Genomic DNA, 11527 nt, shown 5'->3' on the forward strand with positions numbered 1-11527 from the left:
AGTATAACTTCCAATGCAATCTTGTATAGTGGAGGAGATCAAATGTTATCTAGACACTCAAAACTTATCATTGCACAGTATTAAGAACAGGTCCAAACATTGTGCACTAAAATGATTTTGTTAAATAAATAATAGCACATAAAGATTTGCCCATTGAATCATTATATTTTGAGGGTACAAGATGTAGCACATAAAATATATCTGCATATTAAGAATACAAGGTACATATCTAAGGCTAAATAGTCGAATTGTACCACTTAATTTGTGATGCTAAGATGATAACTACTCACTATACAGTGAATTAGTGTTAAGCAAATACCACTTGCCTCAACTTTATATTTTGTAGCAAAGTCAAAGCATGTTCTTCGGGGTTTCTTAACCAGATAATAACATGTAGCCCAAGACCACCCATGAACATAATGAATAATTCATAAAATTAAGTTTCAAGTGTACTATTTTCTTAGAGAGAAGGATATCAAAATGTTCCCTTTCCGAGTGGGAATAAGGATTTGCAGCAAAGTCAAGGGATGTTCTTAGGGTTTCTTAACCAGATAATAACATGCAGCCCAAGACCGCCCATGAACATAATGAATAATTCATAAAATTAAGTTTCAAGTGTACTATTTTCTTGAGAGAAGGATATCAAAATGTTCCCTTTCGAGTGGGAATAAGGATTTGCAGCAAAGTCAAAGGATATTCTTAGGGTTTCTTAACCAGATAATAACATGCAGCCCGAGACCGCCCATGAACATAATGAATAAAAATTCATAAAATTAAGTTTCAAGTGTACTATTTTCTTAGAGAAGGATATCAAAATGTTCCTTTTCCGAAAGGAATAAGAATTAAGGAATGTGTATATGCATCAGTAACCACCTTTCAGGTGCACGATCATAAAAAAACTACCAATATAAATTATGGAATATTTCGTCTCTATACTAGCATCTCAATTGGCTAGAGGATGATGAATTTTCAGTAGATGTTCTGGAATCATGGATGTTTTGGATAAATAAGGATAAATTCCATTTGTCTGATCATTTATTCGCCCAGATAACATAGCAATATTCCAGGTAAAGAGAATAATCACAATAAAAATGGAATAAAGAGGCCTCAAGAAGAGGGCTGGAGGAAGGAAGCATACTTGGTGCCCAAGAAGAGGCGCTGGGCGCAGAGGAGCGCGTTTTTCATGACATCTGGATCTTCATGAGTCATGAGCTTCATGACTCTCTCCTTGGCACCGAGATCAGCGAGAACGATGCGGCCACCCGGATGGTGCTGAACGAATTGAGCGATATCCTGGCACGCCACTGCCGATGCTATTGTGTCACTCGATGTCTCCATAATCGTCAGCAGCACTCGAACGATCTGTTCAATTCATTCATCATTCATCATCAGATTATGAAAACTTGGATTCCTCTATTTCTTCATTACGTGCATTAAATGATATGATATGATACGATACAATATGATATGATGTGACATGTATGTACCATGCCTGCATGATTGTCATGAAAAGACACTACATTTTCATCTCCTGTAAGCATGGAAGCCAAAAAGTAAATCATGTTTTTTTTTTCTTTCAACTGCTGGGTGTTAGTATAAATGCACAGATTCCCTCTCTTGCGAGATATTCCACAGAGTGTCAAATGGTATCAGCTCCTGAGATTTTATCCATTCGGATAGGATATGCATGTACCTTTGTATGAATGCATTTAGTAAAAGCATGCAAAAATATTTCCAAATCTCCTTCGAGTATGCAAAAAATCTGAAATTCTTAAAAAAAATCTCATCTTCCACCAGCTGGGTTTTCGTATAAATGCCTATTTTTCACTCTCTCTAACTGGATATTCAGTTCCCATCCGAACAGTCTGTATAATCAAAGACCCATTTAATCAATTCTTGTTTCATCAACAGTATATTCTCTCTCCCTCTGGGGAATGAAAATATATCACCATTTCATTCTCCCTCCAACATTATATTTTCATGGTCCTAGGTAAATTGGTACTTTTCAAAGAAATTCAAAGATTAATTATTTTTCTCTTACCTGGAAGTCGTTCTCCTCGAAATTGATGATATTCTCGCGCCAGAAGTTGGGGTCCTTGTGCATGGGTGACCATTCAAGATGGCCCAGCAGCACCTCCTGCTTGTACTTGTCGAACGAGCTCAGCCTCCTCACGTTCTCTTTCAACCCTCCCTCCAGCTGCCCCAGCGCATCCACCAGATCCTATCCAAGTTAAAATAAGAAATTTATAAAACAAATCGAAGCACAAACCAAAGAATTGTCTATCTCAGCTTTATAAACCAAAGAGCTAGAGATAGAGATAGAGATGTCGGATGTATATTTGCGCTGTTTTCTTTTGGATTCCTTTCTATCCTACTCCCTAGGGTTGGCAGATGGCAATGAATTCGACATCTTTGTCATTAGTCGCTCTCAGTACAGGACGAATGAAGAGATGAAGAGAACATGATGATGAGGAGACATTGAGAATGCAACAATGATGAGATGGAGAGATATTGAAGAAGTCCTCCAGCAATGATTGTACGAATGATGATATTATGATGATTCTTCATCGTCATCGTCATCGTCATCGTCATCGTCATGGGATGAGCCGAAGCCTATTTGGATGCCCTAAAATTTTCCAGTTAATTAAATCATTGTGAAGTTTCTGCTGGTGATTAAGCCACTTGCCTTTGCATTTGCAAAGAGCAAAAGCTTTCCAACACATGTTCCACACCGCTGTTTAATCATCAATTTTTGACTTCAGCACAACCGAAAATAGCTGGGTGGCTGTACTCAATGTTTACCGGGCCATTGACAATTCTAAAGTCTCGGAAAACCAGAAAATCATTTTTTTCCTCCAATCCTTAAAGTGCCAGAAGCTTATGAAGAAACAACCAAAAAAAAGTCTGCTGGCCAGCTGTTAATTAACTTAAAAATCCGCCCGACTGATGCCACCCCCCGAGTAAAAGAAAAGAAAGAAAACAGAGAAGGGAGTTGGGGATTTACCTCATCTGTCCACGCCTGAGCTTTTATGTGTTGCACTATTTGTGGCAGGCCAAGATCGACCATCTGGGCACCGAACGATCCCTTGGATAAGAAATTCCTGAGCGTCAAGATGACAACCCTCACCACCTGCCGCCATCAAAAAAATTCAACATAAATGAGGTTTAACATAAACCACCCATCAAAACATACTGTATGATCGGAAAAGTGCACAGAATGGCATCTGAAAGGTCCATTTAGCTCTAAGAGTGGGAAAGAGCCGCTTCCCTTTCAAGATTTCATAATATTATAGATACCCATTGTGAACTTTAGGATGAATGGAGGAGAAAGATAAAGAGGAGTTTGGACGACATGAAGAACCCACCACCATGGGAGCCCAAAATAAACCCTGTAATGGGGTCCCGATTCACTCCTTTCTATCTGCTTTTACACAAGACTACGAATTACACAATACCCTCCAACTAAAGTAAGAAGTAAGACTTATAGCTCTGAATTCTCACACCTATCAATGTATCAGGACTGACAATTCAGGAATACATGGAGTTGTCCTCGGATCTGCGGGCCATATCTGGATTGACAGTAGCATCAGAATCATTGCATTCAGCAAGTTTTGCATGGTCTTCTTCCTCTTAATATATCCCTTTAATGGCGCGTGATTTTAGACAGATTTCCTCCCAGGATTCTATCAGAAAGACCATACTCTCATGCCACCAAACCTTTGTACAGGGAAAAATCTCAATCCAAACTGGCCAGTGTAAATCATGATAGACATGAAGGCAAAGTAAATATTCATGACCAGAGGTCAACGTGTCCTCCATGGTCGAAATGAAAGGGGAGAAATCAAAGAAATTTATTTCCAACCTTTTCCTTAGTTGACCCTTTGACCACTTCGACGAGTCGTGGAAGGATCCTTGTCGTTGCCAGGTAGTCTATGGCCGCGCCGTAGAATGATAGCAGCCAGAGGCATAGGCAAGCTTCATAAAGGAGCTGCAGAATAGAGAGCTTGTGCTTGTTAGGCTTTAATCTGAATCAATTTTCCACATTCATGATTAACAAAGGTAGAGATGACTGGCATCAATGATGAAAGAATAATGAATCTTACAATTTTCTAGAGATGATAGAACCAAATTTTATGACATGCCATAAAACCAAAAGGACCGTGAGGTAATATTCAAATGAAACTGTGGATGTTGAATGCGTCATCAGAAACCAAAAAAATAAAATTTGTGAGGACTTGGATATTTTATCATTCAATCGAAGAAATACATGAAGATTTTCCTCAGACTGAGGAATTGTTGTATTCTTATGTAAGTACATTATAAAGCAAGAGAGAGAGAGAGCGAAAGAAAACAACAAATCAAATCACCTGAATGCTTTGTTGAGTGGACGCAGGGGTGATCAAAGGAATCAGCAGTTTGATTCCATCTGCTTGAACAAAGTAGGCCCGCACAGAAGGCTCCCTCAGTAATGTAGCTAATGCATTAACGGCTACCGGGCTACTACGGCTGGGGTGTGTTGGATTCTTAAGCTGCATTTAACATTCCTTAACAATCAACTTATAGAAAACTAGTATAAAGAGGAAATTGCAGCACAGTCATTTAAACCATGAGAATTATTCTGGGAGGTCTTTTATCACTTTTCATGATTTCGGACAAGAAAAAGATGCCTCCTATTGATGAACATACTATAAAAGCATTTTGCACATGCATTTTGATAGTGCAAAATTGGCCGAGAGTGAGAAGGAGCGAGAGAGGGGGGGAGAGAGAGAGAAGAGAAAGAGAGAGAGATCTTGAAAATTTCGTCACAAATAATGTTAAAAAATGAAACTTCTTTAAATCTGTCGTCATGAAAATACAAAAAACGAATATAATGGAACATATTACCCGACATAACTCATCTCAAAGTCCTTAATACACCTCTCTATCCAATTAATAAGTATGACCGGTAAGCTCTATTAATGTACTGAGACCTTCCTCTCTTAACGAATTTGCGGAGTATTCTATTCTTCTAGAAATGATATATTTCTCAGTATATGAAAGGGGAATTGCATTGACTTGTCAGTTGGGACAATGAATCATAGAAAATCACGTAGAGTTGGAGATAAGGAATTTTCCTGATTATTCCACTTTTTAAATCTTTCAAATAAATCACGAAATTTTCGAAACTTCCACTCATCCTGTAAAACCTACAATTCTTCAGAACAAACCAAAATCCCTACATGACATGTTAAAAATGTTTTTCGGTATGCACTTGCTGCGCATGGTTGGGTGAGCAGATATACAACCCTTCTCCAAAGCACCAAGATGATGACATATCCAAAAAACGCATGGTTTTGCGATCCTCGAGGACAATGCAAATAATGGGGGAGTTGTATCTATCCAGATTAATTTCCACAATTTTACACGGATGCATACCTGAGAACATAGCCAGTCAACCAACCCTTTGAGCACATCAATGGTAGTAAACTTGATCTCAGAACTCGGTGCTTTACCATTTGAGGTACTATCATTCTTAACTTTTGGACTTGTGCTGAGAGGAGTGAAGTTCTATCTCAGTATAAGATTCGTCATAAGATAATAGATGCATAGTTGAATAAATATTTTTTAATTACCTCACAATTAGAGAGAGTATCTTACAGCTCTTTTCTTGCATGAACCAATTCGTGCCCCACAGTAATCTGACGAAATTTATTGTTTGTTAACAGTCATGTAAAATAGAAACCATGACATGTAGAAGTAAGAAAGGAGTTACACAAGTAGAAACAAAAGATTATGATTAAAGATAAAACTCAACTTAAGAAAGGCTCATAGTTGTCGTCGCTTTCCAGAGATTTATCATGAAATAATCTGGCTCGTTTTGGATTTGCTGCCCAACAAAATAAATACTGAGAATAGAGAAAAATGTGAAATTTTAATTTTCTACTCATTAATCTCAATTTAAATATGTTAAATTGTGATCTATTCCTTGATATACCAGAAAGCATTTCGTCAATTAGAGCAAGAACATATTCCACAGTGTCCGCCTTATTAATGGTTCGCAGGATGTTGTGAAGACTCTAATGTAGGCTGGACCTTCCTGCAGAAATTAAAAATTAAGGATGAGTAAAAAGATTTTTTGACTTGCTTCTTTATCTGCCATGTTCTGGAGCCTCTTGAAATTTAAATTAAGAATGAGTATTTAAAAAATATCAAGAATCTTGATGTGTTTAAATAAGATATTCCTTTTGAATCAGAACTAAGATGATTTTAACCGCACCGATGAAATTAGTCAAACCAATCAAGAGATTTGACCAAATCTTGAACTATAGGGTATTACAATATTCACATAACAATTATGAAACAGAGGTAAAAGAAAGGGAAAAAATACGTGCGCACAACAATTTCTGGGTATTACACTTAGGTCATTGGATCTTATAAATAGCTGTTATGAGAAACATAAGGGGGGAAAGATAATTATCAGTCAAGGCGAGAGTATTCTTTTGAACGGCATGATGGGTCTGAGGATTCTTCTCCATCTCAACCATCACAGTTTGTAATACAATTACACAACCCATCGGGGTAATTTCGATTTTCACGTCCAAAGGCTTTTTTGGTATTTTCTCTGGGATTGTATTTCTCTTCAAATAGGTTACCCTCCTCTTCCTAAGGGAAGACGATAGAGAATTGAAATTGAATCCCCGTGCATTCCTTCTGCCTCTCAAGATAAATAACCTCTCTATATATCTATTCCTTACCATCTCCTATCCCCTGAGATCATCTCTCCTATGGGTCTTCAGTCGATTTCACCTTCTCTGTGATCTTCCCATTCAATTCTAGACAGCCACACTTATCTCCCTTTATATCTCCAAAATCTACAACCCCAAGAGTGTAACTGTTCCTGATAGAGAAAGAGAGAAGGAAGAAGGAGCTTCTACCGTGGCAGAGGGAGGGTGCGAGAGGGTGCTATTTGTTGGGGAGTGGAACGAGTGTCTGCAGTGGACATGCCACCAATGGATGGTGGAAAAACAAGAACCCAAACTCAGCTTCCAAATACATCATCACTGCTCTCCATCTCAGGGTCTCCATCCTTTTTTTCAAGTTGTTCATCAGAACTTTAAAGGTTTGGGCCGTAATTTATGCGATGATCTTCATCGGCTCAAGGGCTACATCTATTCAAAAGGAAATATATCGGCATGTTAATTGATGAAAATGTCCAAGTGGGCAATAATGAGAGAGATACCCCACAAAAGAGGTTGGGGTTTCTAACAACCTTCTCCAACTCTAGACTGCCACAAGTTTCTTACCCTAGAACTCCAAAATCTTCAACAAAGAAATACATGCTTCGGATACAATCAACTTGGATTGCATAAAATCTTCATGTTCATAAATCAAGGATTTTTCCTAGTATTTCTCTCTCACACGCTCTAGTCTGAAAACGAGTAAAACTTATTAATATTGGAGAAAACTAGCATGCACTGAAAAAGCTCTTAGCAACGCACAAGTGTGAGAAATTAGGTTTTCCACTCTTAACAACGACAAAAATACACGTCAGCTAAATCAATGGAGCTGATGGCCATGTATGAGGCTGATCGACGAGACTCATCTGATGGATACAGAAAAAGTGAAAGATAATATGAACAGCTACTGTCCTTGCATAGAGACAAATTAAGTGAATTTTGCAGAGATAAATATTCAGAGAAATCCTCAATGACCCTTGTAATCACCACTGATTATTGTTGAAGTCAACATCCTGCCTGAGTTAAGAAGCTAAGTAGCAACTTTTCCATCGGCTATAGGCGCTGAATCATAATAATTTTAATCACTGATCTTATTCCAAAGTAAAAAAATAGAATTAAGCCTCTTCTGTGCGATTAATTTCCATTGCCCACAAACTCAGGAACAACAGGCTTACGAAACAAAACCCAATAACACAGAATGGGATTTTGATCCTTCACATTCCTGGTTGAGATATTTTAACAACACCAGAAAATCCCAAAAACAGAAATTTTATTACCTGATTTCTACTGTACAAAAAAATCATTGAGAAAAGTCACAAACGAAGCACTACTTTGAGCAATTATTAACGAAACATCCAATTCAACATCATAAAACATTTAAAAATCGTGAAAATGAAAAAAATAGATAAGAAAGATCAGCTACAAGATTGAAATCACCCTAAGCCATAAAGATCTAAACAAACTCACATCGTCAAGTAATGCAGCACGGTTGCTCTCAGGTCTCTTATCATAACGCCGCAACAGCTGAAGGCATCTTCCAGTAATAAGCTTCGCATTCAAATAGGTCTCCCATGGTATGTCCCTTCTCAGGACCTTCATAAACGTGAAACAAATATTTCAGTTCAAGAACGACTTTAATTTCCTAGTATATTCACGGTGTCAATCATCCATTCAAACCCTTATCTCAAAGAGATCGATTACACATTCAAGGGGAGAAAATACTCACCATACGCGAATAAAAAAACTCCGCCAGGGGTGAATAATATTAGATTATCTACGAAATAAACGAAAACTTGCGCAAAATAATCATGCCCATGAGCCCATCTATAGAATAATCAATTAGACCATTCAAATTACGGGAAAAGAAGCAGTTTTTGCCGCGGATCTTGAAAAACCCAGCTGAAAAGTCTCGATCCAATCCCCAATTGGAACTGGGGAAATAACGGAGGATCAATTAAGGAATTCCAAGGATGACAAACTCCGGATTGAACCCAGATCTCACCTCTTGGGTTTCGAGATCGGCCATCGGCACGGATTTGGATCACCCCTGCGATGAGAGAGCGAGGATTCCGTCTTCTTCTGCAGATTGAAAGATCACTAACGAGAAGAAAAGAACGGGTTTTTTTTCCTAAGGGGGAAGAAAGCTGACAGGTGTTTAAGTAGCATTGGCTAGGTGGGGCCCTCATTCAAGCTTAAGAACTAAGCATGTACAAATTATAAGAGATGGGAATGGAAGATATTTGAGGATGTATTCCAATAATCAAAACAGAAGTTTGATCTAGTGATATTTTTCAATGGTGATGTAGTTTAATTTAGATGGCATGGGGCAGTGATATATGAGAGGTCAAAGAACAAGTTCTCTCTCTCACTCCCTCCATCTCTCTCTGTATATCTATTTATCTCTCTATCATTCTCGCAAACTATCTATCTATGTATATATCAATGTATCTATATATAGACTAAGTAAAGATTTTTTTTTGAAAAGTTTTTAAATAAGGGTAAATAGAACAGACACCCATTAGTTGCCCATGCCAGCCAGACCTGGGTGTCGCTTTTCTTCACTCTCTCAATCTCCACTCATTCCAATGGATGGTCTTCATGGCGATAAGATCAACTGGATCTTCAGGAAGAGTTGGAGAACAAGAAGAGGAGATCTAACAGTCTTCTGATTGAGTGCATACTTTTAGTATTTGGGCAGGTGAATGGCTTGTAGACACTCTAAAGAGCAGTAAGTCAAGGGTGGGACTAGTTCCCCAATAGATACTCTGGGTCAGCTATATTTTAGAGATCAATTGATAATTGATTTTCACTTTTCCCTGCATGAAAATAGTTCTTCATGTATTCAATAACTAAGGATGATATTAATATATATAGTGAAAGAAGGATATGATATCTGTAAGATATAAGGAATAATAATATATTACTCTTAATGTAATATAGAAAGGTTACTTATTTAATTAATAGTAAATTATATATAAGATAGGATATAGATATAATATTGATGGATATTAAGATATAGTAAGAGAGTGAATAAGATTTTGTCTTAATAATATGTAAGAAGTTAACTAATAGGAGTGCTTATTTTATCAGAATACAAGAGAAAAAAAAGGAGAAGAAAAGGGATGAGAGTATTAATGATAATGAGGAAGATATTATTTAATTACATATAGATTAATGATATAGAGAAATATTTATAAAGCTGAGTTTGAGCTTAAGTGACATGGGTGGGATTGTATGTATTATCTAATTTATAAGAGTTTATTTGATTAGATATAGATGGTGATGATAAGAAAGGATAGTTAGGGTTAATAAGAATAATTAAGAGTGAATATTTGTAATATTATGTTATTTACATGCAGATTATAATAATAGAGTGCTGCTTATAAAGGTGTAATATTTGATATTTATTTTTATATATTATGTAAAATGCTCAGTGCGTATGTCGTGCTCAATAGACTGCCTCAAAAAGGCTGTACCATGAAATTGCATTGAGAACAATATACACAGACAATTCTAAGCAAACGTGTGAACGCAATTAGGAATATGAATTAGATATCCGCCAAATTTGACTCAGAAACCAACCTAGATTGCGCTGATTTAGATGAGCTGGGATAGGAGCGTCGATTGTGCTCCCTAACCTTAGTATGCATCCATGCTCATCTTCCTTTGTGCTGGCGCAAATCTTGTGTGCTTTAGACCTCCCGCTGCACCTTCTAGAGCCAGCCAAACCTCTTTGGAGTCCTCACCCTATCCAATTCAATTGGACGTGCCCAGGATAGGTCTCCGGCCATCACCAAGTATTATGGTCGAAAGATGTGGACTCAGGGGCCTTTCATCACCTTTTAAGGAACTCTTATGGCTGTGGATCTCTTGGTGTGCCCTTGGGGGTCCTTTGAGGGCTATTGGATGGCTTATAGTCCCCTTTCCTCGCTGATAACCATCATCGCCTGACAATGTCGATGTCTAAGGGTGGAGATGGATGAATCTGTCCCTGGCTCTTAAATCTCCTTCATAGAGCGTCCAATGGCCACAATTATGTCACAATCATGGATCCATTTTAGTTACAGTGCACCAGTATCCACTTCAGCTGCCCAGTCAGCCTTTTCTCATTTTTGATTTGTCAATCAAATGGCCTCGCCTTTGTCATCACCCTTCGTGGCAAATTAGAGGCCTAGAAAAGAAAAGATAGAAAATAGGAGTCAGATGTAACGATGGCCATTTGATCCATAATATGAAAACAAAAGGCAATGATTTTGGCCCATTCTGACCTGGGCTTCAAGCCGAGTCCACTCAAAGCCTAGTCATGTTTTATTCCTTATTTTCTTCAGATTATGCCCATTGGGCCGCAATCCTACACCTCCATTTTTGGCACAATCCAATGCAAAGCTGAAGGAGGCTACAGCTGGAAATCCATATTGACAAAAATAGAAATTTTTTTCGCTATATAAATCCTACCTAAATATTGTAATTAAACTAAATCGGCATCTCCCATATGCATGCACAGGTTGTCTCTCTAGTGGGCATTGTATGCAGGGTCTCTATATGTGTCGGGTATGGGTTTAAATGTAGGTGTATACTCTTGTTGGGAACTGCTACGTGGCCTTCAGCTGCTCACTAGTTGTGGGCTAGTTTGAGCACCATGTGCTCACCAGCCTATGGGTAGCTAGAACGATGATGTGCGCCTCACTTAGCGGCCTCTAATTCTTCAAAAAAACCCTCTTTTATTTATGTTTTAAAACTTTTGCTTCATCCATGAAACATACAAACTAACATACCAGAGAGAAGGATTAAATTCATGAAATGTAATAATA

At 37.9% G+C, this 11527-nt stretch overlaps 1 protein-coding gene across 1 annotated transcript; it reads right to left on the reverse strand.

Annotated features, from left to right (window-relative positions):
• Positions 1 to 977: 977 nt before the first annotated feature.
• LOC144712859 (putative V-type proton ATPase subunit H) lies at positions 978 to 8869 on the reverse strand. Its single transcript, XM_078587225.1, is given in 12 exon segments — positions 978 to 1362; positions 2042 to 2221; positions 3005 to 3130; positions 3863 to 3988; positions 4368 to 4529; positions 5416 to 5530; positions 5613 to 5678; positions 5794 to 5866; positions 5975 to 6049; positions 6052 to 6076; positions 8184 to 8309; positions 8719 to 8869. Coding segments are annotated over 12 exon segments (1353 nt in total). The 5' UTR covers positions 8743 to 8869; the 3' UTR covers positions 978 to 1107.
• Between the last annotated feature and the right edge of the window lie 2658 nt (positions 8870 to 11527).

This window comes from Wolffia australiana, chromosome 15 (assembly GCF_029677425.1).
Source record: "Wolffia australiana isolate 7733 chromosome 15, ASM2967742v1".
In the NCBI taxonomy this organism is placed as follows: domain Eukaryota; kingdom Viridiplantae; phylum Streptophyta; class Magnoliopsida; order Alismatales; family Araceae; genus Wolffia; species Wolffia australiana.